General features: G+C 41.3%; 2 protein-coding genes across 5 annotated transcripts in view; both read left to right on the forward strand.

Moving 5' to 3' along the window:
• The window catches only part of LOC119562453 (nuclear pore membrane glycoprotein 210), a 586,123-nt gene that overhangs the window by 289,055 nt on the left and 269,260 nt on the right, over positions 1-27,808 (forward strand). For 2 of the 4 annotated variants that reach the window (XM_037875640.1, XM_037875641.1), the window contains exons 11-14: positions 21,836-21,957; positions 22,011-22,109; positions 22,169-22,402; positions 22,475-22,621. In XM_037875640.1, the coding sequence (XP_037731568.1) occupies positions 21,836-21,957; positions 22,011-22,109; positions 22,169-22,402; positions 22,475-22,621 (602 nt within the window). Of the gene's footprint in view, positions 1-21,835; positions 21,958-22,010; positions 22,110-22,168; positions 22,403-22,474; positions 22,622-24,842; positions 25,047-25,113; positions 25,234-27,808 lie in introns of those variants that run through there. The other 2 variants (XR_005221847.1, XR_005221848.1) reach the window with 2 other exon arrangements.
• Positions 25,384-27,402, forward strand: LOC119562454. The gene is made up of 3 exons (XM_037875646.1): positions 25,384-26,036; positions 26,095-26,618; positions 26,684-27,402. Exons 1-2 carry the CDS (start codon positions 25,601-25,603, stop codon positions 26,418-26,420), a joined length of 762 nt encoding a protein of 253 aa, XP_037731574.1. The 5' UTR covers positions 25,384-25,600; the 3' UTR covers positions 26,421-26,618; positions 26,684-27,402.

Below are 27,808 nucleotides of genomic sequence, written 5' to 3' on the forward strand. Positions count from 1 at the left end.
GTTAGCTTCGGCAAGCCGAAGCTTATATACCCTTGCAGCTATAATTATTAAATTTAAAAACACAAAAAAAGATATTCCCAATAGTATAAGATAATATGTCAAAAAACACCGAAGCTATAATTTGTTTCATATTATTTTCCTACCAATTTTCCGATCGTTCCTATGGCAGCTATATGATATAGTCGTCCGATTTTGATAAAATTAAATTCGAAACTCAGAACTAATTAAAAAATGTTATTTCCAAGCGTAGGAGGTTATATGTTAAAAAACACCGAAGCTATAATTTGTTTCATATTATTTTCCTACCAATTTTGCGATCGTTCCTATGGCAGCTATATGACATAGTCGTCCGATTTTGATAAAATTTAATTCGAAATTCAGAACTAATTAAAAAATGTTATTTCCAAGCGTTGGAGGTTATATGTTGAAAAACACAGAAGCATTAATATTTTTCATATTATTTTTCCACAAATTTTCCGATCGTTCCTATGGCAGCTATATGATATAGTCGTCCGATTTCGATAAAATTTAATTCAAAATTCAAAATTATTTAAAAATTGTTATTTCCAAGCTTAGGAGTTTATATGCTAAAAAACACCAAAGATATAATTTTTTTTCATTTTTTTGTCCGATTATTCCTATGGGAGCTATAAGATATAGTTGTCCGATCCGGCTGGTTCCGACTTATATACTACCTGCAAAAGATATAAGACTTTTGGGAAAGTTTCAGCCGGATAGCTTTAAAACTGAGAGACTAGTTTGCGTAGAAACGGACGGACAGACGGACAGACGGACAGACGGACAGACGGACAGACGGACAGACGGACAGACGGACAGACGGACAGACGGACATGGCTAGATCGACTCGTCTAGTCATGCTGATCAAGAATATATATACTTTATGGGGTCGGAAACGTCTCCTTCACTGCGTTGCAAACTTCTGACTGAAATCAATATACCCTCTGCAAGGGTATAAAAAGGGAGTTTTGAATTCAGTAACATATCTGTGTTGACTACTATAATAACAAAACCAGTATTTTTTATTCGCGTTATGGGGGTTAAACGCCATTTGATATCATATGTTGGCTTGGCAATATTGCTTAGAATCCTTTTAACATTATGTTCCCCCTATACTATTTGTCATTTTTTTCGGCCCCATACAAATCGACCCGTCCTTGTGTTGGCACTTGTGTCTCTGTCACAGAATCATTAACTGGAAAGAGTTATACACGTGTCACCATCATAAAAGGGACGCACCTAAGAGCCATCATGATCATACACCTATTTTAATAAAAATTCGACTTGTTGTGACTTATCATTTCCTGGCCAGATCCAAGAAACATATTTTGTAGCAAATTATTATTGTGAACATGTTTTATTATATATTTATATTGTTAAATATATTGTGCTGCTTATGGTATATCTTGGAAGTCAATGAAAGAGAGTTTGGAGAATAGAATAAAGGTCTTAAGTGCAGGCGTGCCGTGAGCGACCGAACAACGGTACATCAACGCTTTTTGATCCCTAGTGCGGTGCCGTGCGCGGAGGGCGAAAGATTGAACGGTAAAACAGCGTACTTTGGACCGTGGTGTGGTGCCGTGGGCAGTGGAGACCAGGAGAGGCCAAGGATTAACGGTATTAGGAGACCTATATAAGCGGGCCCAGCGCTGGAAGTGAAAATCGTCAAGCAAAGTCAAAGTCTAGGAGATACAGCTGTGAAAGTCAGCATAAGTCTCCGAATTGAGACACAGGTAGCTGAGGTCCTTAAAGGCAAATACACGGCTAAGTTCAGTGGAGAATCGGTCGACTTTTGGAAGGACTGCTCTAGGTACGTCGGACGGAATTGAGCTGGCGTAGCACCGACGTATCCAGACGTGGAGATATTTGATTGTGGCGCCCGACGTATTTTTGGAAAGCGCAGTCGTTGACTACCTAACGGAATCGGAGGCGATCCATCTCAACGAGAAACCGTCGACTCGGGAGGAGTGTAGAGGAAACTCAATCGACTGTGAGGAGGACTGCTCTAGCTATGTCGGTCGTTTTCCCGAATATTTAATGAGGAATTGGGCAGACGTGGCACAGGCAAATCCTACTGATTCTGACGTTTGATTGATTAGCTGTGGAGCCCGACGGATGTCTGGAAATCGCAGCCATTGGACGGTTTCCCGAATAATTAAGCAGGAATTGTCCAGACGTAGCACCGGAATCCTGAGAGCGCATTACCCAGTTACGCACCGCAAGGACATCGCAGAGCAAGTACAACGCAGAGCATGGACATCGACGAGCCAGGACTTAACCGAGCGGGGATAACAGATCCTCCGAGCAGAGCAGGACGTCAACAGCAGCACGCCGCACGCAAGATCGGATAGGGAGGCACCTAGAATCCGCTCACGCTTCCGTTACGACTGCATCAGTCTTGAGGGAAGGCTAGGGTGAAACGTTCGTCTTTCACTAGGCGTTCGATATAGGAACTGTTGGCGTAAACCGGACGGTTGCTCGGAGCGTCAAAAGGAACTGAGTGAGCGTCTGGCGGGACCGGCTGGGACAGAGCAAGGGACAGGAGGTTGTCTTGAAAGCTCAGCGTCTGTTCACCCTAGTCTGAGAACGATGACGCTTCCCTAAGCCACCGAAAGAGGAGGACTGCGAGAAGCATCAGTACAAGAAGCACCAGCACAAGACAATTAAACTTTGTAGCCTAGAGCCGTGAATAAACGCCTCATAACCTGAATTCAGAATTGTCATTACTGTTAACCCGGGCGGTCACGACTACCACAAATTTAATGGCACTAATCTACTGAGCTAGCCTCACGAATTCCGTAGCGAGCAAACATAGAAAAACAGTTCGTTACACTTGACGCCCAAAACGTGATTGTCCCGACATTTTTTTTTTTGTTTATACTTTGGCTGTTTATTTTGAATCTTCTCTTACGAGACTAACAAAATGTGTTAAAACCTTAAAGTACTACATTATTTTAACAGTTTGTTAAACTGTATTTATGTTAGACTGTCCTAATAATTGTCGCTGGATGGGACGGTCGTTACGACGAAGGCGGGAACGGCTACAAACCAACGTTAATGCTCTAGCGAGGTGGCTTGGATGGGTTGACAGCTTTGTATAGTAATTTTCCATGTGTTGCCCTTTTACGTCTCGAACGGGGAGTATATTCAAGTCTCTCTGAGACTCCACTCCGAACGTACCACGGTGCCCCGGTGATAGTTCTCAGGATCTTTGCTTGTGCCCTCTGCACGATTTCTACGTTGCTGTTCCTGATTGGTTTCATAACGGAGTTGTAGAGAAGGACCTTGTAGTCCAGACTAAGCGGGAGCGGGAGTTTATAAGTCAATGCAGACTGTTTGCCATCATCCTTAGTTTATATCATTTAGCTTCAATATGCATGCGCCAGGTAAGCCGTCTGTCGAGATGTACGCCAAGATATGTTACTTCATCTGACTGAAAGAGCACGGTGTTGCTTAGTGTAAGGTTTGGGCAATTTCGTCTATTTAAGGTAAAGGTTACTTGTTTACATTTTTGCGCATTTACTTTTATACGCCAGTCTGAAAGCCATTTCTGTATTACATATAGATGGTCCACAAGTTGCGCTGATGCTTGTTGTGGACATTTAGATCGTCTGAGGATCGCGGTGTCGTCGGCGAACGTAGACATAGTCAGTTGTCTGCTCGTAGGAATATCAGAAGTGTAGAGTAGGTATAAAGTTGGCCCGAGAACGCTGCCTTGAGGAACTCCAGCTTCGATGTTGTGTTCAGCTGACATGGAAGTATTGCATCTCACAACAAATATCCTGTTGTAAAGATATGACTTCAAGAGTTTATGCGTGTTATTAGGGAGCATTATTTTGATTGTATGCATTAGGCCGTTAAGCCATACTCTGTCTAATGCTTGAGATACGTCCAAAAATACCGCAGTGCAGTATTCCCTATTTTCAAATGCACTTCGAATTTCTGATGTTATGCGGTTCACCTGTTCGATAGTTCCATGTTTTTCGCGAAAGCCAATGTGCTGGGATACTATTATGTCTTCTGAAGTATGGTATGATACGGGTTAGAAGGCATTTCCAAAGAATTTGGATAAACACGAAAGTAAACTTATCGATCTGTATGAGGAGGTGAGCGTGTGATTTTTTCCTGGTTTTGGTTTCATTATGATGATTGACTTTTTCCAACTCTTTGGAAAGCAGCCCAGCCTTGTCATCGCGTTGAACAGCTGGCATATGGTACCAACAGCGCATAGTGGGAGTTCTATAAGCATTTTTGGAGTTATTAGATCGCAGACTGGAGATTTTCTCGGTTGTAGCTGCTCTTTTATAATTTTTATGACTTTGCATGGTCGAAATACAATTGCTTCGGCAATAGGGAAAGTCGTCTTCAGTTTGCGATCTTATATTACACACGTTTGTTGCTGGATTGGGCAGCGAATGTGTCGGCTCTGTCTTTGTCGCTGTAGGGGTCCTTATTGGCGTAACCGTTACTGTTGGAGAGCTCAGTGTTGAGTGGGCTTTCCATAATGGTAATTTTGAGCTAGATGGAGATAGTTGTTCTATATAGCGTTGTTGGTGCCTTGGTGAGTCGGCGTGAAGCTTCATTTAACTGCTGCTTTGCAGATGGCGATCGAAGTAATTGCAATTCGCGCCGGGAACGACGCTTTGCCAGAACTAGCTGCTCTATTTCTGCAATCGAGTGCTTTGTGTTAGGTGTTATGTTTTACCTTCGTGGTGTTGCGATTCGAGCCGCTGAAGCCAAAACTGACTCTAGCATGCTTACGGTTCTGTTGATGTCGTCTTCGCCGGTTAGCTGTGGTGTAAGTTCAATGTGAGAACTTACGTATTTTTTGATACGGGGTTGACAATACTAACTGCGAATTCGATCAAGTCCGGCAGTTTTCTGGGGTGTAGGTGAACCAGGGGAAACGCAGTCAAGTTTATTGCAAGGTTTTATAATTGCGTAATACAGTTGTCTACCTTTCTACTCAGCTAAAGGGACCAAAGGGATATGGAGATACGCAAGCAGCAAAGCGATATTAAAATGAGCCGCCTACCCGTGATCCCAATATATGGTTATGTGGGCGGCAGACATATTTATGCGTTATGGGCGCTAGACGTGGCGTGGCAAACTTTTTTTTGGATCAATCGATAGGTATTGACGAGGCTAATACATTTCAGTTAAGATTTTTTACCTAGCATGGAAATTGTTGGCGCCACAGGTTTGGGCGGTTTGTGGGCGTTATAGTGGGCGTGGCATATTCGCGTAACAAACTTACGCTGCGTACAAGGCCACGGAATCTAAATCTGAAATCCCAATTCTCTATCCTTTATAGTTTCCGAGATATCCGTGTTCATATGCTGAAACAAACTTGCGCTGCGCCCAGCCCAGCTCTTATAGTTTCCGAGATCTCAGCGTTCATCCGGACGGAGGGGCAGACGGACAGACGGACAGTCGGACATGGCTAGATCGAATCGGCTAGTGATCCTGGTCAAGAATATATATACTTTATGGGGTTGAAAACGCTTCTCTCTGCCTGTCTCATACTATCCGACGAATCTACCTTTTACTCTACGAGTAACGGGAATTATAACAAAATGGGGAGAAGTTGGATGTACCGCCTCAAGAAGTATGACTTTCACTATGTCGCACAAAGGCTGGGCATTTCCCAGACGGGTAGATTAGATGGCGATCGGAATGCACTGATTGAGTACTACTCACAAATTGGAAACGGCCCAAATCGAACTCAAATCTGGGATGTACTAGAGGCAAACTACCCCGAGAAACCAGATCCCTTCTTCAAGGTGACAACCCCAGAAGGGGAATTTCTAATATCGGGTCTTAGCTTCGATAAGCTGGAATGACATCGGAGGGAAGCAAGTCGGGAAAGCAAGGTTTACCGAGGAAAACAGTGCCCAGAAGAAGGGTCCACAGGAAAACAAAGTTCTAACCAGCCCGACTACGCCAAAATGGCGAAGCAGGTTCGAGATTGGTCCTTCTAATTCGACGGCTTGGAGAAACCACCCGAATTCCTGGAGCAGGGGGAATGGTCCGCGAACACGTTCGGACTGGACCTGGATTTGATTTCACGATCAATGTCGAAACTGCTACAGGGTAAGGCGTTAAATTGCTTTATATCGAACAATAAATAGTAGAGAATTTGGAGCGAGTTCATAGAAAACTTTCAAACGTACTTCCTACCAAAGGGTTACTTCGCTATGCTCGCAGACCAGGTCAAACAGAGGATGTAGAGAGCCTTCGAAAGAGTACATGATAGAGATGCAGACACAGCGTCTGGCCGGATGCCCATGCATAGCCTGCAAACACAGCATATTTTCGTGGCCGCTATGAAGTTCAATTTTTGTTAGCTTTAAGTCAGTACGATTCTGAGCTTAGCTTAATAAAGAACTCATCAATTTCAATACTCCGGCTCCGCCGTAATCATTTCATTTTATTATCATAAATTGTTTACCTAGCCTTAAGGGCAAGTAATAACGGAGGAAGTTCCTCCCATCATAAACCTCTTCAATAGAAGGAAGTACCGTGGCAACCGCCCGGTGAAGCTGCTACTACCGAAGACCGCGGCGCGGGATTACTAAACTAACATAATGGGCGCTCAACGTAAAATACCCATTGCGATAAAATTAGGGATCCTTGTAAGAGAACAAATCCGTACAAACATTCCCTACATCTGCATACGTTTTGTGAAAATGCATATACACTGCCAGAAAACCTTCTGCAGCTCCATATTAATATTTCATATTAATATCATAGTTAATTAACACTCATTAATTTATTGACAGTTTAATATAAATATATATTACATTTTATATAATAATTATATGTTATTAAAATATATAATTAATAGTGACAATTCGTTATTACGAGATATTTATTATTGTGTATTGTTTGCATATTATTTTCTCTTGTGTGAATAAATAAATAAATATTTTCGTGCAACTATACAGAAAATTACAAAGTTAAATATCTTAGCCGAGGCTGAAGCATAAATTACTAGTGCAAGATTCAAATACTGATTGATCATAATTAATAAAAACACCTTCTCATTGCCTTGTTTAATTGTGTGCATTTAATTCAGCTTTTTTATGTCTTTTCGCTTATACTCGAATTCTTGACATTAGCTTCGCAGTCTTGGTTATTTTATTGTCTTCCCACTCCACTTTTGCGAACTCGATACTGCCGCACATGCATTTGTGTGAAAATTTGTTGTTTTTTATTTTCTTTGTTTGCCATAGCTCAGTCCCCGCGCACCCCCCACCTTGTCACTGCTTTGCAAGGCAAAAACTCAGTTCGACGAGCTCTCTTCTATCGTTGCTAAGGCGGCGGCTCAGCCCCCGGGACCCCCTTGCTAACCCAATTGCCACCATGGGCATACACCTTGAGAATGCATTAATTCTTTACGGTGATTTTATATTCACAGCTCCACATGAGCAATCCCTTCCATCAGTGTAGGAATAAAAAACCGGCCAGATTTCCTACACCAAAAAGTGCAATCGCTAGCATACCCACAGCTGCAAACATAGCATTTAGCATGGAACAAATGACGGCCACCATATAGGCGGCCGTTAACCATGACGTTAAGAAGCAGCCCTTAAAAGTCAGCGTAGGGAAAATGAACTGCGTCTAGCTATACAGCAGCTGACCTCCCAAGTTATTGCGGTACAAATCGGTCCCGCCCAAACAGAAGCTCCTCAGGTTAAGGTCCATGAGCCTATAGAAATTAAAGACAATGTCAAATGTGGAGCACAAGACGCAAAAGTCCCGGGCCTAACACATAGATGGCGCTAGTTTTGTTGCGGTCACCATTTTTACAGTTAATACTAACCTTCAAAAGATAACTGTTAAAATTTCATGATATTCTATTCATTAGTTTGTGAGTTATTGTGCTAAGAGTGACGCTACTTTTGCTTTTTTCAAAACAATGGATCAAAAACCATTTCGTGTTTTAATTTTACACTGCTTCTTGATGGAAAAAAAACCGTTCAAGCGAAGGAATGGCTTGAAAAGTGTTATGGGGACTCCGCTCCATCAGAAACAACAATAAAACGTTGGTTTGCTGACTTCAAACGTGGTCGTAGAGACACCGATGATGCAGAACGCAGTGGACGTCCAAATGAGGCGGTAACACCAGAAAACATCAAGAAAATCCACAAAATCGTTTTGAATGATCGAAAAGTGAAGTTGCGTGAATTAGCTGACATCGTAAAGATATCAAAAGAACGTGTTGGCTTTATATTGCATGAACATTTGACTATGAGAAAGCTCTGTTCAAAATGGGTGCCGCGTTTGCTCACTGTTGACCAAAAACAAAAACGTGTTAATGATTCCGAGCCGTGTTTGGCCATGTTTAAACGTAACAAATTGGAGTTTTTGCGTAGATATGTGACAATGGATGAAACATGGATCCATCACTTCACTCCGGAATCAAAACGATCGTCATCTGAGTGGACAGCAACTGGTAAACCTCGTCCAAAGCGCCCGAGAGCACAACAATCTGAATTGAAAACGCTTCCTTCTGCCTGTCTCATACTTTCCCACGAATCTACCTTTTACTCTACGAGTAACGGGAATTATAACAAAATGGGGAGAAGTTGGATGTACCGCCTCAAGAAGTATGACTTTCACTATGTCGCACAAAGGCTGGGCATTTCCCAGACGGGTAGATTAGATGGCGATCGGAATGCACTGATTGAGTACTACTCACAAATTGGAAACGGCCCAGATCGAACTCAAATCTGGGGTGTACTAGAGGCAAACTACCCCGAGAAACCAGATCCCTTCTTCAAGGTGACAACCCCAGAAGGGGAATTTCTAATATCGGGTCTTAGCTTCGATAAGCTGGAATGACATCGGAGGGAAGCAAGTCGGGAAAGCAAGGTTTACCGAGGAAAACAGTGCCCAGAAGAAGGGTCCACAGGAAAACAAAGTTCTAACCAGCCCGACTACGCCAAAATGGCGAAGCAGGTTCGAGATTGGTCCTTCTGATTCGACGGCTTGGAGAAACCACCCGAATTCCTGGAGCAGGACCAAAAACAAAAACGTGTTAGTGATTCCGAGCCGTGTTTGGCCATGTTTAAACGTAACAAATTGGAGTTTTTGCGTAGATATGTGACAATGGATGAAACATGGATCCATCACTTCACTCCGGAATCAAAACGATCGTCATCTGAGTGGACAGCAACTGGTGAACCTCGTCCAAAGCGCCCGAGAGCACAACAATCTGCTGGAAAGGTTATGGCCTCGGTATTTTGGGATGTGCGTGGTGTAATATTCACCGACTATCTTGAGAAAGGACATACCATCAACAGTGAATATTATATAGCGTTATTGGAGCGTTTGAAGGCCGAAATTGCAAAGAAACGACCGCATATGGCGAAAAAAAAAATTTTGTTTCATCAAGACAACGCACCGTGTCACAAGTCAATCAAAACAATCACAAAACTACATGAATTGAACTTCGAATTGCTCCCACATCCACCGTATTCGCCAGATTTGGCTCCCAGCGACTACTGGCTGTTCGCAGACCTAAAAAAATGCTCGCCGGTAAGAAATTTTCCACGAATGAAGAGGTTATCGCTGAAACTGAGGCCTATTTTGAGGCAAAAGATAAATCGTTCTACAAAAGTGGTATTGAAATGTTAGAGCGGTGCTGGAATGATTGCGTTGCTCTTGATGGAGATTACGTTGATGAATAAAGCTAATTTTGAACCAAAAAAAACGTGTTTTCTTTGTTAGGCCCGGGACTTTTCAGCCCATGTGTTATTCAAAAATTATGTAAATAGCTCGCGCCATTATCAGGCGGTTACTATGATTAGGAGCAAAATAAGAGGCCCTGCCGATGCCGTGCTGTCCTCGTTTGGCACTGTGTTGAATTTCGATGCGATCATAAATCGACTCGATTTCACATTCAGTGACAAGCGTCAGATTCATGTCATCGAGCAGGAGATCGGCACCCTCAGACAGGGAAGCCTCACACATTTGCAATACTATGACGAGGTTGAGAAAAAGCTCACTTTGCTCACCAATAAAGCCACTATGTCGTACGAAGCGCCGGTGGCAAAGGTTTTATGTGACAAATTCCGGGATGATGCACTCCGGGAATTTATTTCGGAACTCAGGAGCAGTCTCACCGATGTTCTCTTCTCGGCAAAGCCGGATGACATGCCAACGGCGCTGGCACTGGCTCAAGAAGTGGAATCAAACCACGAGAGAAACTCATTCGCATCGTCGTTTGCAATGAGCCAAGAAAATAGGGATAAGAGGCTAACCCCAAGGGCGCAAGAACGCCAACATGCATTCCATCAAGTAAACCCCCAAGTAGGTGGTGGCAAAAATCCACACTTCACTAAAAAGCACAAGGCACAGGCCCCGGCACACTAGAATAGGATGCCGGCTGCGTCCGATCGATCAAGCCCACCAAAAAGGCAGAGGGTAAATCACATTGCGCAAAGCGCTGACACAACTGGTAATACATACAGCACCGCGGCTTCTAGCGCGGCACAAGAAATTGATGACGACGCCATTTGCTACCCGTCATCAGACGAAGAGTAGCGGGGATCGACATGAGACTTCTCATCGATACAAGCGCGGCCAAAAATGTCATCATACCATACGACCAGACCATACGAAGGATTGAAAGGCGTCCGCCCGGTAGAAGTTCCGTTTAAAATTCATTCCATTCATGGCGTCACCACTATCACGAAGAAATGCTTCGTGTCGATTTTTAATTTGAAGGCCACGTTCTACATTTTACCTGACTTGTCCTCCTTTGATGCAACCATCGATCTCGACCTGTTAAAACAGGCGGGGGCATCACTTTGTCTAGCTTCATCTCAAATGAGGCACCGAAGAAGAGAAAATTAATTTTCACTCATTTCACTGAAGTGAAAGTGCTCAGATGCGAAACCTTTAGTCAGAAAAGCATTTTTGAAAATGCTCAGCGACAGGAAAAAAGCCTTCGCAGACCCAAATGAGGCCCCACCTTATAACACGTCGGTGGTAGCCACCATCAGAACTGTTGATGAGGAGCCCATTTACTCGTATGCCAAACTTTACCCATAACCAATGGGAGCAGCCGATTTCGTCAATAAAAAATGGCATAATCATGGCATTCGAAATCCTCCTACAATAACCCAAGAGCCCAAAGTGGAAAATGCGTTTGGTGTTGGACTTTCGCAAGCGATCGATACCCCATGCCGAACATCTCGATGATATTAGGAAACTTAGGCCCTTGCCTAAGGCCAAGTATTTTAAAACGCTGGACTTGAAGTCTGGTTATCATCAGATCACACTATCAAAACGCAACCGTGAAAAAACGTTCTTTTCCGTTAACGGGGGAAAGTACGAGTTTCGCAGATTGCCATTTGGATTAAAAAATATAGCCAGCATTTTCCAAAGAACAATTGACGATATACTGCGACAGCAGATCGGCAAATTTTGCTATGTCTATGTTGATGATGTTATCGTCTTCTCGGAGGACGAAAACTCCCACATCCGGCACTTAGTTTTTGAAAGCCTGCACGATGCCAATATGAGGGTATCAGCGCAAGAATCACGTTTTTTTAAGAAAAGCGTTAGCTTTTTAGGCATCATAGTCACCAACAACGGCGCTACTACAGACCCAGAAAAAATCAAAGCCATTCAAGAATTCCTGGAGCCTAAAAACATATTCGAGGTCAGATCATTCCTGGGCTTGGCAAGCTATTATAGATACTTTCTTAAAGATTTTGCGTCAATAGCTAGGCCCATTTCGGACATTCTTAAAGGGGAACATGGAAGTGTCAGTAGACACAGATTCAAAAATATCCAGACACAGTTCAGCGAGCCGCAACGGCTGGCTTTCCAAAAGCTGCGTAACGTTCTGGCTTCCGAGGATGTCATCCTCAGATACCCCGACTACAAAAAGGCATTTGATCTAACGAAAGCCTCAGCGCACGGCATTGGCGCGGTGCTATCCCAAGAGGGGCGACCCATAACTGTGATCTCCAGAACCTTAAAGGACAGAGAAGTTAACTACGCTACCAACGAAAGGGAGCTGTTAGCCATAGTTTGGGCACTGGCCAAATTGAGCCATTATTTATATGCAGTTAAAGATATAAATATCTTTACTGATCACCAACCGTTCACCGTCGCAGTGTCGGAATCCAATCCGAATGCGAAAATCAAAAAGTTGGAAAGCTCCCAAGCCCGGCAAAGACAACCACGTTGCGGATGCCCTCTCAAGACAACCTCTTAACGTTGTGGAAGAGGAAAATTCACACGATTCAAACTACGGGATAAACCAGATAACTCTGGATCAAGCACGCTTTCCGTTAAAACGCAGCTTTGTACTCTTCAGAAACAAGAGGCGGCATAACATTGACTTCACATGCAAGGCGTAAACGCCATTCATTGAGATTTGCTTCGGCAATTCCCTGCCACCAAATTTTGGCATTGCATAAACCGTGTAACGGATATTTTTGCAGTCTCTTAAAAGCGAGAAGTTGTTGTCGAGCACAACAGGGCTCACACATCGGCCCAAGAAAATGTGAAGCAGGTACTCTCAGAGTACTACTTCCCGAAAATGGCCAAGCTAGCGAGTGAAATCGTCGCTAGTGCTAAATATGACAGGCATCCCAAAAAACATGAGTTCGGTGAAACACCAGTCATGTTGAAGAAATGCTACATATAGACATTTTCCCCTATAGACAAAAAATATTTCCTTACGTGCATTGGCCAATTCTCGAAATTTGCCATGGTCCAGCCAATTCCCTCTAGAACCACAGAGGATTTTAAACCAGAACTACTGCAACTCGTGAATGTTTTCCCTAGAGCCAAGGACATATATTGGAACAACGAACCATCGTTGAGCTCGCACACCATTTTGACCTTGCTGAAAAACCATTTCGGCGTTAGCATTCCGAATGCATCTCAAACGGACTAGTGGAACGTTTCCACAGCACTCTGGTAGAGCTTGCTAGATGTCTTAAAATTGATAAAGGCATTAATGACACCGTTGAGCTCATTTTGCTGGCCACTGCCAGGTATAGAAAATCTATCCATTCGGTCATCGACAAGAGGCCAGCCGACGTGGTTCAAACACATTCGAATGACCCAGAATACGAGGTACAGGATAGGATAAAACACGCCCAAGATAAGCTCCGAAACAGGGAAAATGTTTTTCGACAAAACAGGGTTTTAAAGTTGGCGACAAAGTCCTAGTGAAGTCCAAAAGGCGACTAGGCAACAAACTCTCACCATTGTGTGAAGGGAAAACTGTGGGAGCGGACATGGGGACCACAGTCCTCATTAAGGGGAGGGTGGTCCACAAGGACAACCTTAGGTAGGCCAAGCATAACCATGTAATCGCTCGCCTGGTAATTTTTCCTTTTTTATTACTTTTATCCCTAGCCACTTGGCATGAGTTTTTTTATTACTATTATTTTTAATCGTGCTTAATTTTTCATGCCTTGGTGGTGGGCTACCCCGTTTTGAACTTACATTACAGTATATCCGAATTACAGATTTACATCCAAACCCCTGCTATTCCTTTTGACCATTACACCGGCACACGTCACGGACTACTCAAAAGTGTACCCATCGTTGATGGTCGAATTTTGGTATGGGAGGAATTCGAATTTATAAAACACTCAGCGAATCTCTCAGAATATAGGCGCGTAGTAGAAAAGACTGATGGAATGACCAACATGTTCTCCCAATCGCACATGCAAAAACTCTTGAGCGTTGATGTCGCTCACCTGCGCGACCTGCTCGACTCATTGAGCATCCATCATAAAGTAGCCAGGAGCTTAGACTTCCTAGGGACGGCGTTGAAGGTAGTGGCGGGAAGCTTTTTAAAAAATTAAATTTAATGAATTCCAACTAATCAATGCAAGCAATATACAAGTAAATATCAATAACAAAGTACAGGACCAAATCAATAGAATTTCCACAACTGTCAATCAACTACTGAGGTCGGCATAAGAATCCCAAATTGATACGGGACACCTATTCGAGAAATAGGATGATTGCAATAGAGCTGCAAAATTTAATGCTCGCAGTAGCTCTTGCTAAAATTAATATCGTTAGCCCTAGCATACTAGATCATGCAGACCTGGAAAGTGTGTGGATGGAAGAGCCCACCGAGACCGCGATTAAAGAAGTATTGTCCGTAGCGTCCGTTAAAATCCTACAAACCGTTAACATTTTACACTTTATTATTAAATTTCCTAAAACTAAGTCAGCCTGCAATAAGATTATTATTTTACCCGTGTCGCATCCCGACTGGATGATAACGTAATAGCGAAATGCAATGGGGAGATCCACACATTAAAAAATTGCTCCATAACACCAGGGGCTACGTTTTGCCAGCTGACGCTAAGATCGTGCGCCCAGGAGCTCTACGCTGGAGGCACTGCACGTTGCGAGATCCAGCAAAGTGACCTGCATCCCGTTACTTACGTTGACAATGGGATTGTCATTGTAAACGATCGCTCGGCTCGCGTGAGTGTGGACAATGGCACTTATGTCCATATACGGGGTACTTACCTCATCAACATTACCGAGAGTGCCACGGTCAACGAAACCCAATTTGTCAACCATGACACAGCGGGGGGTAGTTAACAAAGTTAACCGTGCGACGGCGATGACCGATCGTCCGAGAGTTCGTTCCGGCCAAACTGCTGACACAGCGTCTGGCCGGATGCATATTTGCATAGCCGCTATGAAGTTCAATTTTTGTTAGCTTTAAGTCAGTACGATTCTGAGCTTTGCTTAATAAAAAACTCATCAATTTCAATACTCCGGCTCCGCCGTAATCATTCCATTTTATTATCATAAATTGTTTACCTAGCCTTAAGGGCAAGTAATAACGGAGGAAGTTCCTCCCATCATAAAGCTCTTCAATAGAAGGAAGTACCGTGACAACCCCCCGGTAAAGTTGCTACTACCGAAGCCAGTAGTGACCACAGACCGCGGCGCGGGATTACTAAACTAACAAAATTTGCATAATGAAAGGGGCTCCTCGATAAGCGGTCGATTGGCACTGGGGGATAGTGCCGATCGATGGGCACGTACGTGCGTCCATGGATGGATCGCAAGGACTCAAAGGCTAGAAGGATACGGATACAGGATAAAGACCGAAGAGGAGATACAAGAATTCCTAATTCTATGGGGGAAACGTCTGAGGGTGGAAATGAACAAAGAGAAAGAGCGAGGCTATAAAAATATAACCAGGCATTCCGGTAGATCGCCGCACCTTGGAGACAAGGAGAGGCCGAGGATATACGGCGAACAACGTTAAGCAAAGTCGAAGTCAAGAAGATACAGCCCTGAAAGTCAGCAAGGACACAGGTAGCTCAAGTCCTTAAACGGCTAAGTTCAGTGGAGACTCGGTCGATTGTTGCGAGGACCGCTCTAGCTAAGTCGGACGGATGTCCGAAAAGTTAGGCAGGAACTGGACAGGCGTATCCTGTCGTTCCTGACGTGGAGTTAATTAAGTGTGGCGCCCGACATATTTTTGGAAAGCGCAGTCGTTGACTACCTACCGGTATCGCAGGCGATCTATCTCAACGAAAAAACCGTCTGCTCGGGAGGAGTGTAGAGGAAACTCAATCGACTGAATCCTGACGGAATCCTGAGAATCCTGTTCACCCTGGTCTAAGATCGTTGACGCTTCCCTAAGCCCAAACAGCCAAACTCTTTGTCATCTCGTACAAGTGGCGGCAGAAGTATCCGGAGCATCATTAGCACAAGACAATAAAGCTTTGTAGCGGTTCACGTTTAATATAAATTTTATCTGAAGAACGCGCAAAACTACTGAGCTAGCCGCACGGATTTCGTAGAGAGAAAACAGTTTGCTAAAATCTTTGCACAATAAAGCAAAGGGTGTGAGTAAAAAGCTATACATTTAAGTTAAAATTTTTATTCTAGCATCAAAACTGTATGAGCCACAATTTTGGGCGGTTTGTGGGCGTTAGAGTGGACGTGGCACCCTGCTGAAACAAACTTGCGCTGCACAAGAGGCTCAGGAACCTGCATGCCAAATCGCAATAGCCTAGCTCTTATAGTTTGCTAGATTTCGTCAAAAGTCCTCGATTTTCCACGAGGGGGGAGGGGGGTTCGAGGTAAATAGGACATAGTAAAAATTTAATTTTAACCATTATGTTATTTATTCCACTTTTAAATATAAATAAAAAAAAAATTTCAATTAAAAAGTCCACGTGGACAAAAATAGGGGGGGTTGGGGAGGCGGGTTTGTTAAAAATCCACGATTGTCCACGAGGGGGGGAGGGGGGTCAAAAAGTGCTTAAAATTTGTCCACGTGGTTTATGGACGGCCCCTAACCCTTTTACTCTACGAGTAACTGGTATAATCATATTGAATTTAACAAGAAAGGAAGTTAGCTTCGGCAAGCCGAAGCTTATATACCCTTGCAGCTATAATTATTAAATTTAAAAACACAAAAATTGATATTCCCAATAGTATAAGATAACATGTCAAAAAATACCGAAGCTATAGTTTGTTTCATATTATTTTCCTACCAATTTTCCGATCGTTCCTATGGCAGCTATATGATATAGTCGTCCGATTTTGATAAAATTAAATTCAAAATTCAGAACTAATTAAAAAGTGTTATTTCCAAGCGTAGGAGGTTATATGTTAAAAAACACCGAAGCTATAGTTTGTTTCATATTATTTTCCTACCAATTTTCCGATCGTTCCTATGGCAGCTATATGATATAGTCGTCCGATTTTGATAAAATTAAATTCGAAATTCAAAACTAATTAAAAAATGTTATTTCCAAGCGTTGGAGGTTATATGTTGTTTTCAACATATAAAGAAAGACGGACAGACGGACATGGCTAGATCGACTCGTCTAGTCATGCTGTTCAAGAATATATATACTTTATGGGGTCGGAAACGTCTCCTTCACTGCGTTGCAAACTTCTGACTGAAATCAATATACCCTCTGCAAGGGTATAAAAATTTGAATTTTCATCATATTTCCGGACCTGCTTTTTATACCCTTGCAGAGGGTATATTGATTTCAGTCAGAAGTTTGCAACGCAGTGAAGGAGACGTTTCCGACCCCATAAAGTATATATATTCTTGATCAGCATGACTAGACGAGTCGATCTAGCCATTTCCGTCTGTCCGTCTGTCCGTCCGTTTCTACGCAAACTAGTCTCTCAATTTTAAAGCTATCGGGCTGAAACTTTCCCAAAAGTCTTATATCTTTTGCAGGTAGTATATAAGTCGGAACCAGCCGGATCGGACAACTATATCTTATAGCTCCCATAGGAATAATCGGACAAATAAATGAAAAAAAATTATAACTTTGGTGTTTTTTAGCATATAACCTCCTAAGCTTGGAAATAACAATTTTTAAATAATTTTGAATTTTGAATTAAATTTTATCGAAATCGGACGACTATATCATATAGCTGCCATTGGAACGATCGGAAAATTTGTGGAAAAATAATATGAAAAAAATTATAGCTTCGGTGTTTTTCAACATATAACCTCTAACGCTTGGAAATAACATTTTTTATTTAGTTCTGAATTTCGAATTAAATTTTATCAAAATCGGAGGACTATTTCATATAGCTGCCATAGGAACGATCGGAAAATTGTTAGGAAAATAATATGAAACAAATTATAGCTTCGGTGTTTTTTGACATATTATCTTATACTATTGGGAATATCATTTTTTGTGTTTTTAAATTTAATAATTATAGCTGCAAGGGTATATAAGCTTCGGCTTGCCGAAGCTAACTTCCTTTCTTGTTTAGGAATCGGATTAATAATAACAATAATCATAGTAATATATGCCATAAGATAATGTGCTACAAGGCAACGATTGCAATCCATTACTTTCGCTGGACCATTGCAAGGTGTCTAATAACACCAGTTTACAAAAAAAAATTGATGAAATACGCCTTTCAGGAAACCTTTGTTTTCCGGTAAGATACATCTCCCTGATTAAGAAAAGGGCACCTACAATTTTTTCTATGGTACCAATTTTTTTTTTCGCAGTTTTTTATTTTCTAACTCGAGTTGTGATAAACCGAATTCGGTCATCGAAGACTTTTTACAGGTAATAGAATGCTCTTTAACTTTCTTATACACATCATTGAGTTCCATTCATCAGTTTATTAGCTACAATTCGTCAAAGTTGAAAAAGTTGGAAAAAATGCAAAAACGCTGGCATAAATGGCTTCTTTAAAAATACACGCGAAAAAACGGAAATTAGTTTTATGTTATTTTCTTGAAGGCTGAACCTTAACGGAGAATATGCGCCATCGATCACGACAATCCGTTGGTAAATCGATTTTTTACAGATTTTTAAAGGTTTATACCCAAGTTCAGTATTCGGGTGCAGCGGCCGTTAAACATTATTTTAAATTTTCAGTGTTGGGGAACGTAAGAATTTGGCGCAAGTTGTAATGCATAACGTCAATTCCCGTGCTATTTCCTTGCTAAAAATATATAAAAATGATTTCCTCGTAACTGCAATCGCATACTTTTTAGCTTGCCCACCACTAATAGCAAATAAACTGACGTTATGCATTACAACTTGCACCAAATTCTTACGTTCCCCACACAACCATGTCCAAAGTATTTTTTAAGCATGTAATTTATTTAGGAATAAATTACTTATCAATGCAACTTATAACTCCGCGGTTCTTCTTCCTACCTCCGGGAACAGAGCTCGTAATACTACACTATCTCAACTAGCAGCTAACCTACGTTAGCTCAACCTCAGCGCAGTTCCCGTATCGCCTGAACTCCGGCATCGCAGTAACCATTGTTACCGTTGTCGCAACGCCATCATCGTCTTGCCATCAAAGCGTACCCGTGCCTGCGACATGTTCTCACTACCCCCTTGACCCTTCGGTTAGGCACAAACAGCATTATCTTTAACAAAACATGCGCAATAACACTTCACCCTAGTACAACAAAAATCATCAAACTTCTCCACTAAACACTACTTATAAGTTCACAAGACACAACAAGAAACTCAAGTTATTTTAATCCGCCTTAAACTAAGACACGCCATCCTTACTAATGCCAAATATGTGCACTCAGAAAAAAATTTTTAATTTTAGTCTATTAACCTTAATTTAAGGAAAAATTGACTAATAACAACAATTGGCTATACAGGGTCTTAAAAATGCCATATACAAGGTGAGTTCCAAAGTAAACAGGACTTTTTGAATCTAGCGCCCTCAAGTGGAGCCATCTATATGTCAACTGGTGCGTTAGAATCTGCTATCGTTTATCGACTTCCAGTAAAAATGACATTTCATCTATTGGAAGTGAGGTTATTGCGTGTTAAGTGTCAGTATGTTTTTGTCATCGGTGCGAAAATGAGCTTCGAACAAAGAGCCAACATTAAATTTTGTTTTAAAATTGGTAAAACTTTTACCGAAACGTTTCAATTGATGAAACAAGTTTATGGCGATGATTGCTTATCCCGTAGCAGAGTGCACGAGTGGTTTCAACGTTTTCAAAGTGGTCGTGAGGACATAAATGACGATGAACATGTGGGCCAACCAATATCCGTGATCACCGAATATTCCATCGAAACTGTGCGTGAATTCATAAAAAATCAGTCGAAATCATCATTGAAATTCATGGAAATAGAATTGAACATCTCCAAAACATCGATTTATCGCACTTTGACCGAACATTTGGGCTTACAAAAGGTGTGTGCACGGTTTGTTCCGCACAAATTGACTGACGTCCAAAAATTGCTCAGAATTCAACATTCGAAGGACATCATTAAAGAGGCAAAAAAAGATCCGAACTTCCTTTACAAGATTGTGACTGGTGACGAAACGTGGTGTTTTCAATATGATCCCGAAACGAAACGCCAAAAAATCGCGCCGTCAAAAGTGAAGACAATGCTTATTTGTTTTTATGATTCCAAGGGTATTGTCCACAAAGAATTTGTTCCACCCGGCCAAAACGTTAATGCGGTATTCTACCTTGGAGTTTTGAAGCGTTTGGTGCGCCGTATTCGTTGGCGTTTGTTGCACGATATTGCGCCGTCTCATCGATCGACGCTTGTGTCCGACTATTTGACCAAAAATCACAATTTTACCATCAACACCTCCCCGTATTCACCTGATATGGCACCGTGCGACTTCTACTTTTTCGGAAAAATGCAAAAATGAGACTATTTTAAATAAAATAAATTGATTTTGCCGAAAAAACTGTTTGTTCTGTCTTTTTTTAAAAGTCCTGTTTACTTTGGAACTCACCTTGTATATTATCGGACTTTATTGGCCACATATTTGTCCATTATTCCTTTTATTAAGTACAGTGAACTAAAATAAAGAACATTTGTTCTGTGTGTGGACAGACCGATCCCCAACATTCATCCCTCTCCCAACATAGATTTTCAACCCTTCTCTCACACCACCTAATAATTAATATGTCAAACTTAACTAACGAAAATATATATAAATTCATGGCCTTCCAAAAAAACGGACTTAATACATACAATTTAAAATCGCAATCACTGTTAACTAATAAAATAACATCGAGACCCTAGACGAGCGGAAGGCCCTAGTCGCTAATGCTCATAGTCATTAAGTAACTTAAAGTTTGGACCCTAATTTAGCATTAAATAAATAAATAAATATCAAGAAAGGAATCTACCTTCGGCAGGCCGAAGTTTATATTCCCTTGCAGGGCGTTTCTATGGAGGAAATGTATATACAGTGCATTCGGATTAAAAACAGAAATATAAAGATAATATTTCATTTCAATTTACTAGCGTATATGTTTTTCGAAATCAAAATATAACGATTTTTGTATAATTATACTCGTTGCTCGTAGAGTAAAAGGGTATACTAGATTCGTCGGAAAGTATGTAACAGGCACAAGGAAGCGTTTCCGACCCCATAAAGTATATATATTCTTGATCAGGATCACTAGCCGAGTCGATCTAGCCATGTCCGACTGTCGGTCTGTCTGTCCGTCCGGATGAACGCTGAGATCTTGGAAACTATAAGAGTTAGGCTATTGAGATTTGGCATGCTGATTCCTGAGCTTCTTACGCAGCGCAAGTTTGTTTCAGCCACGCCCACTCTAACTCCCACAAACCGCCCAAAACTGTGGCTCCTACAGTTTGGATGCTGTAATAAAAATTCTAACTGAAATGTATACCTATACAATACAATACCTATCGATTGGCCTAAAAAAAGTTTGCCAAGCCCACTTTAACGCCCATAAGCCGCCCGAACGCTAGGTAAAAATTTTAACTGAAATGTATTAGTCTCGTCAGTACCTATCGATTGTTCCCAAGAAAAGTTTGCCACGCCCACTCTAACGTCCATAACGCCTAAATCTGTCTGCTGCCCACATTACCATACATTGCATTACAATCTCGCTGCTTGCGTATCTCCATCTCCCTTTGGTCCCTTTAGCTGAGTAACGGGTATCTGATAGTCAAGGTACTCGACTACAGCATTCTTCCTTGTTAAATTTGGGTTTCAGCAGTTTCAGCTTGTTCGACTTCGGCATTTAGCTTTGATTTATGCATCTTTAAGGCTGTAATACACCCCAAGCTCCTTTAGCGAACGGCGAACTTTTTTATATAAATGTTATATTTTTTGTCAACTGAAATGGCACTGTTTTTTCTTACTTGCAGTTCTGTACGGATTTCAATTTTTGTTAAGTGGTAGTAAAAAATTGTCATACATTTCTTAAATAAAATTAAATGATAATATCTGTGGTATACCCAAAGGCAATTTGTCCCTCCCTTACTTGTCTATGCAAAGTTATGAGTGCTGGATACACACTTTATTTCCTCCTTCTCTACTACAGGTATTGCCCGAGTTTTGAATCACAGAGATGAGCTAGGCGAAAAGGTTGTGATCACTAATGGCGACGAGACTAAGCACGGCGGATTCATAAATTTCAACATGGAAGTTCGCGAGTCGGATGCAGTAATATTCCTTATATTCCCATTCATCAATATCTTGAATAATCGTTCTTACAGATCTTTTTTGCTAAGACATTGGACATATTCAGCGGGCCGGAGTATCGGGGACATCTGGTTCTACGCCACCACTTGCAAGAAGACAAGCACAGTAACCTCGTAAGTCTTTTCGTGGCGGTTCTTTTAATTCTGTCTTCATCCGTAATTATCTTTAATAGATTGCGCACAACGTATCAAAGTGCGCCGGGCAGCTGGATAGCATGCCGGTAGATGTCTTTACCTGTCGCTTAGCGGCCAAAGAAGCGCTAGGTCGTCAATTACAAAAGATGTACAAAGTAGAGGCCTTGTTCGATGCTAGAGTCGGGCAGTATACTTGTCGACTAGAGCTGGTTGTAAGCTTCAATGATCTGCTCGCCATTATCAAGACAAACGATGTCTACATGGAGCTGGAGGTAGGCACCCTATTCGTTGTCCGAGGAGCACTATATTAATACTATTTTCCTATTCCCTTTTATTTAAACAAGGCGAAAATGGCCAACGGTATTTCTGATAAAATGTCATTGAAATTAGTACCTGGTATCAAGGTTTTACCCGAATCAGTGCGAGTAAAGGATTTAAAGCAACAGGAGATTCAAATTAGTGGGCTGGACAAGGCGCTGCATAAGATTCAGGTGAGTCCCATATTTGTATTATAACAAGAGAGAATGCTATAGTCAATTGTCTCGACTATCAGATACCCGTTACCAAGCTTTTAAAGCTATTATAACTTAGTAGGAATAAACCAATAAGAGCAAAAATGAACGAAAAGCATAGAAATACAGCTCTCAGAGTTTTCATTACCGGCCCTAACGGCCAAATTTCGGACATTATTTTCTCAATGAATCCTCTTTATTTACCAATGCAATGGTAATAGTTCAAGAACTAGAAAGTAACAACATGAGGTCTCATTTTAATAGTTTCTCAACTTCTCAGATAAAATAAAACGAGCAAGACTCGGGTGGAAATGGACAAACACATTTAAACCACAAACCAAGACAAGAAAATAATAACTATAGCAACCAGAGAAACAATAATAATTTAAGGTTTAACCAAGACAATAATCAGAACAAAAATACTTATAGTAATTATAATGCAGTAATTACGAGTATATGCAGTCAGCACATTTTGCAGTGTCAGCTGAGCTACCATACTGCTACCATAATCAAAATTCCCTGACCTACTCTAGAATATATCTTATTTAACTAATCATTACATTGAACTTCCGTGTTCCAAGTAGTATACAAGCATGTATCAAATTAAGAATAAATCAGTTATCAACGCAACTTATAGCTTCGCGGTTCAGCTTAGTCCAGCTTCACAGGATTCAAAGCTTTATCCAGCTTCACAGAATACTCAAGCAAAATAAGAGTGAGGTGGTCGACACCTGGAGGTTAAATGGGAGACGGCCTGTGATGATCTCAATAATACGCCTGGAGCAGAGGCAGCCGCCAAAGAAGAAGATTGTCAATTCCAGACCCTATATGAAAACAAGGAAGAATGCTAAAGTCGAGTGCCTCGACTATCAGATACCCGTTACTCAGCAAAAGGGACCAAAGGGAAATGGAGATAAGCTAGCAGCAAAGCAAGACTGAAATGCGCCACCTACCGGCGGTAGACAGATTTAAGCGTTATGGGCGTTAGGGTGGGCGTAGCAAATTTTTTGTCAATCGATAGGTATTGACGAGACCAATACAGTTCAGTTAAAATGTTGTATCTAGCATGAAAATTGTGGGCGCCACAGGTTTGGGCGGTTTGTGGGCGTTAGAGTGGGCGTGGCATATTCGCGTAACAAAATTGCGCTGCGTACAAAGCTACGGAATCTAAATCTGAGATTCCGATTCTCTATCTTTGATAGTTTCCGAGATATCCACGTTCATATTTACGATTTTAGAAGTTTGGGGGCGGTTTGTGTGCGATAAAGTAAGCGTGGCAAACTTTTTTTTGGGTCAGTCGATAGGTATTGATGAGAACAATACATTTCAGTTAAAATTTAGCATCAAAACTGTAGGAGCCACAGTTTTGGGCGGTTTGTGGGCGTTAGAGTGGGCGTGGCACTCTACTGAAACAAACTTGCGCTGCGTAAGAAGCTCAGGAATCAGCACGCCAAATCTTAATAGCCTAGCTCTCATAGTTTCCAAGATCTCAGCGTTCATCCGGACAGACGGACAGACGGACATGGCTAGATCGACTCGGCTAGTGATCCTGATCAATAATATATATACTTTATGGGGCCGGAAACGCTTCATTCTGCCTGTTACATACTTTCCGACGAATCTAGTATACCCTTTTACTCTACGAGTAACGGGTATAAATATAATATGACCTTGCTTGGAGAAAACGACTCCCCAATGATTCCAAATCTATCTTTACTGCCAATCAGTATTCCCGAATTTGATGGCGAATAGGTTGGCCCCGGTTTCACGACTTATTTGTGGAATTAGTGCATAATGAACTATACTCAGCCAGCCAGAAGCTGCATATTCTACATGCCTCACTCCGCGGTGACGCAAGGATCATTTTGACAGATACAGCTTTCTCAAAAGGCAGATAGGGGCTGTCCATATATTAGGTAATCACCCATTACATGGGGAGGGGGGTCTTGCACAATGATTACGTAATCATTTTATAAGTTTTTTTTTTATTTCAAGAATTTATTCAAAAATGTATTCCCTCCAATTATTCCGGTAATAAGTATAGAATGCAACCCTATAATTAAGTCGATATACATATTCTACCATTCGTATATCGAAAAACAGCTGTTTGTTGTGAGCGTATGTTAGTCACCGGAATCTATTTAAAAAGTTTGCCTGTGACAATTGTGCTCTGGCATCTGAATTAAATGCTCTCTTTCAGACATTTTTAAAATCTTACAAACTGCGCTATCCAGACAGAAGACCGTCAGATTGTCAAAAAGAAGCAACTGCAATATGGAAAACAGCAAGAAAAGAACAAAAAAGAGTTTCAAAAATATATAAGTGATTTAATAAAAAGCTATGAAAAGCAATCAATCAGCGATTAATTTTAATGAGAATTCCATCGATCTTAGGTCTGAGCATGGTAAGTAAATAATAAAAAGAAATTGAAAATTAAACAGGAATCCTTAAGCGCAAGCATCAAATTTTAGAAGCTCAACATACATATAGGCAGACTAAAAAAACAAAACTGGGTACCCTATTTAAAAAAAATCCAGATGCTCGAAGTCTCCGGAACCAAAGATCTACAACCGGAAGACCCGCGATTGAAGACGATCAACCGCTTCTCCATAAAACTATTTTGAAGGATAGTCATGTTTCTAAGTGCAGCTGATGAAAGGAGGTGCACCACCCTCATCAGAAGTGTAAAACCTTGTCTGATCTCCATGAAGAGCTCAAAAAGGAAGGGTTTAATTTGTCCAGAAGCTCAACCTATCTCAGACTATTGCCTAGAAGATCATCCTCGATTGAAGAAAGACGCAATGTAAAAACGGTACCGGTAAAGCTTTGTCGAGCCCAGACAGATTATCACAAGCAGCATGTATATGGGCATTTCGCTACAGCATCCATTAAATATCTGGAAAGCATTGCCTCTGTTCTCGGCCCTGTTCAAGATTTTTCTTTTTATCACAAGATGACATGGCTAGAGTGTCAATCAGGTTGACTGCTTCAAATAAGCAACCACGTTTGCTCATGCATCTTGAGTACAAGATCAAGCTTCCAGATCACGATTGGGTAGTTGCCCCAAGGCATAGGCTAAACCCATCAGTTTGTGCTGGGGTAATTATAAGTCCTGAAAAAACGGGAGACCCGAAAGCTGTAGTTTATTCTGGCCCCACATTTATAAGCATTACCGCAGAAACTCATGCCAAAGATTGTGACAGTATTCTTAATCTGGAGTCCTTTCAAGAAATAGCAAAAACCCATGATAAAGGACGAGTCAAGCCTGTGGTTGTAATAATTTCCGATGGTGGCCCCGATGAAAATCCCAGGTATGGGAAAGTTATTTCTTACGCGGTTCAACATTTTAAGGTATACAATTTGGATGCAATTTTTGTTGCTACAAATGCTTTAGGTAAAATGTTTTTCTAAGTGTAAACTGAAAAGTTTTACAAATTAAGTTTTTATTTCAGGAAGAAGTGCGTTTAACCGAGTCGAAAGGAGAATGGTCTCATTAAGCCGGGAGTTGTCTGGGTTGATTTTGCCGCACGATAAATATGGAAGCCATTTGGACAACCAAGGCAGAACAACAGACTTCGACTTGGAGGAACAACATTTTGAATTCGACGGAAGAACATTGGCCGAAGTCTGGGGAAAAATGGTCATCCATGACTTTCCTGTGACTGGCGAATATGTTCTGCCTAATGAAAAAGGGGCAGAACTGGATGACATTGAACAGTACTGGTATAAAGAACATGTTCGCAAAAGCCAATATTTTCTGCAAATCGTTAAGTGCTAATCCGCAGAATGTTGTGGAGAATTTAGAAGTGGATTACTTCAAATTCTACCATATAGATTTTTTACCCCTCCGGTACGTGTTATTCAGGGCGTCTCAGAAATAATTGTTTCCGAGAGCAATGAGAAGGGACATTTTCTGGACCTAATGCAACGAAGAGCTCTCGTGATATCAATAAATGAACACAACAAATATCTGCAGGTAAGCATTTACAAAATGTTATTTATTCAATTGATATAGCATCACAATCTCCGCTTTCCTTGTAGGTTCCCTACGACTTGTATTGTTTGTCGGTACACAACCAACTTAAAAAGCGTATGTGTAAAACGTGTTGTTTGTATTTTGCACCCGAAAGATCAGCATATCTGCATGCCAAAACCAACAAAAATGCATCTGCAAACTTGGATTGCAAAGCAGATAAAAACTTTTTTTCGAGTGGCTGGGCGGCGAAAAAGAAAATATTTAGTGGTTCAATCACATGAAGGATGCGAAGACCTGGAATGACTTGACGAAGAGTGTGTTGGAGATAATTTCAGCGTAGACGTACAGAATTTGTCATCCGTGTTCAGGCATATAAATGACGTATATGCAAATACCCTGGATACCGAACCCAACATAAAACCTGTATATCCCGAGATACCCATTATTCCAATTGTCAATAACATAAGTCCAGAGCCTATTATCGCAGTTATTCAAATCAATCCGACATAAACATTTAACCCCTCAGACAAAAATCTTTGCCACGCCTTCGATCGGCGGCACCAGAATTATAAGCACTTCTCACGCCTTTATCGACGACGGCAGACATAAACAATATTCAAACATTTAAACAAAGGGTCCAGCCTGAGAATCCTTTCGTCAGCATAAAAGCTTTGGCCAATCCAAATTAATTAAGCAAAAGATGCAGCCTAGAAACCGTTTCATCGAGCCACTGATTTGACCAATCAAAATTCTTTAATCAAAGTCCACTTTCGCTGCTCGCGTCGCTGTCACCGCTAAAAGCCATAGTTATAAGAATAGTGCATTTTGTAAAATAAGTTTAAGATTGGCGATCTAACTAAAAAACTTTACCAATAAAAGCTCCGCTGTATATTAAAATATATATATATTTTTATTTATATATTTTTAATATATCCCGAAGCAAAAAACATAATTGGCGCAGCCGGTAGGATACAAGTAATATCCTCGCGAGTGACTACCTAAAAAGGACTTAAAAAATCACTTCGCGAAAATAAAAACATTATTTGTATCCCCACAACGAACTTACCAACATTAGTTAAATCACGAATGAGGATTCTAGTGTCTAATCCAGCGATAATAAATCTAATTAATTTCGCATTTTAAGAAGAAGACTACAATTTTTTCAACTTATACCATTCAAAATGGAATTG

Source organism: Drosophila subpulchrella, unplaced genomic scaffold, assembly GCF_014743375.2.
Source record: "Drosophila subpulchrella strain 33 F10 #4 breed RU33 unplaced genomic scaffold, RU_Dsub_v1.1 Primary Assembly Seq48, whole genome shotgun sequence".
Classification (NCBI taxonomy): domain Eukaryota; kingdom Metazoa; phylum Arthropoda; class Insecta; order Diptera; family Drosophilidae; genus Drosophila; species Drosophila subpulchrella.

Excerpts from the sequence above, each read along its gene's own strand:
- LOC119562454 (XM_037875646.1), top strand. The coding sequence starts at position 25,601 with ATGGCTAGAGTGTCAATCAGGTTGACTGCTTCAAATAAGCAACCACGT. Across the intron at positions 26,037-26,094 it reads TGTTGCTACAAATGCTTTAG|GAAGAAGTGCGTTTAACCGA; the intron begins GTAAAATGTTTT and ends TTTTTATTTCAG.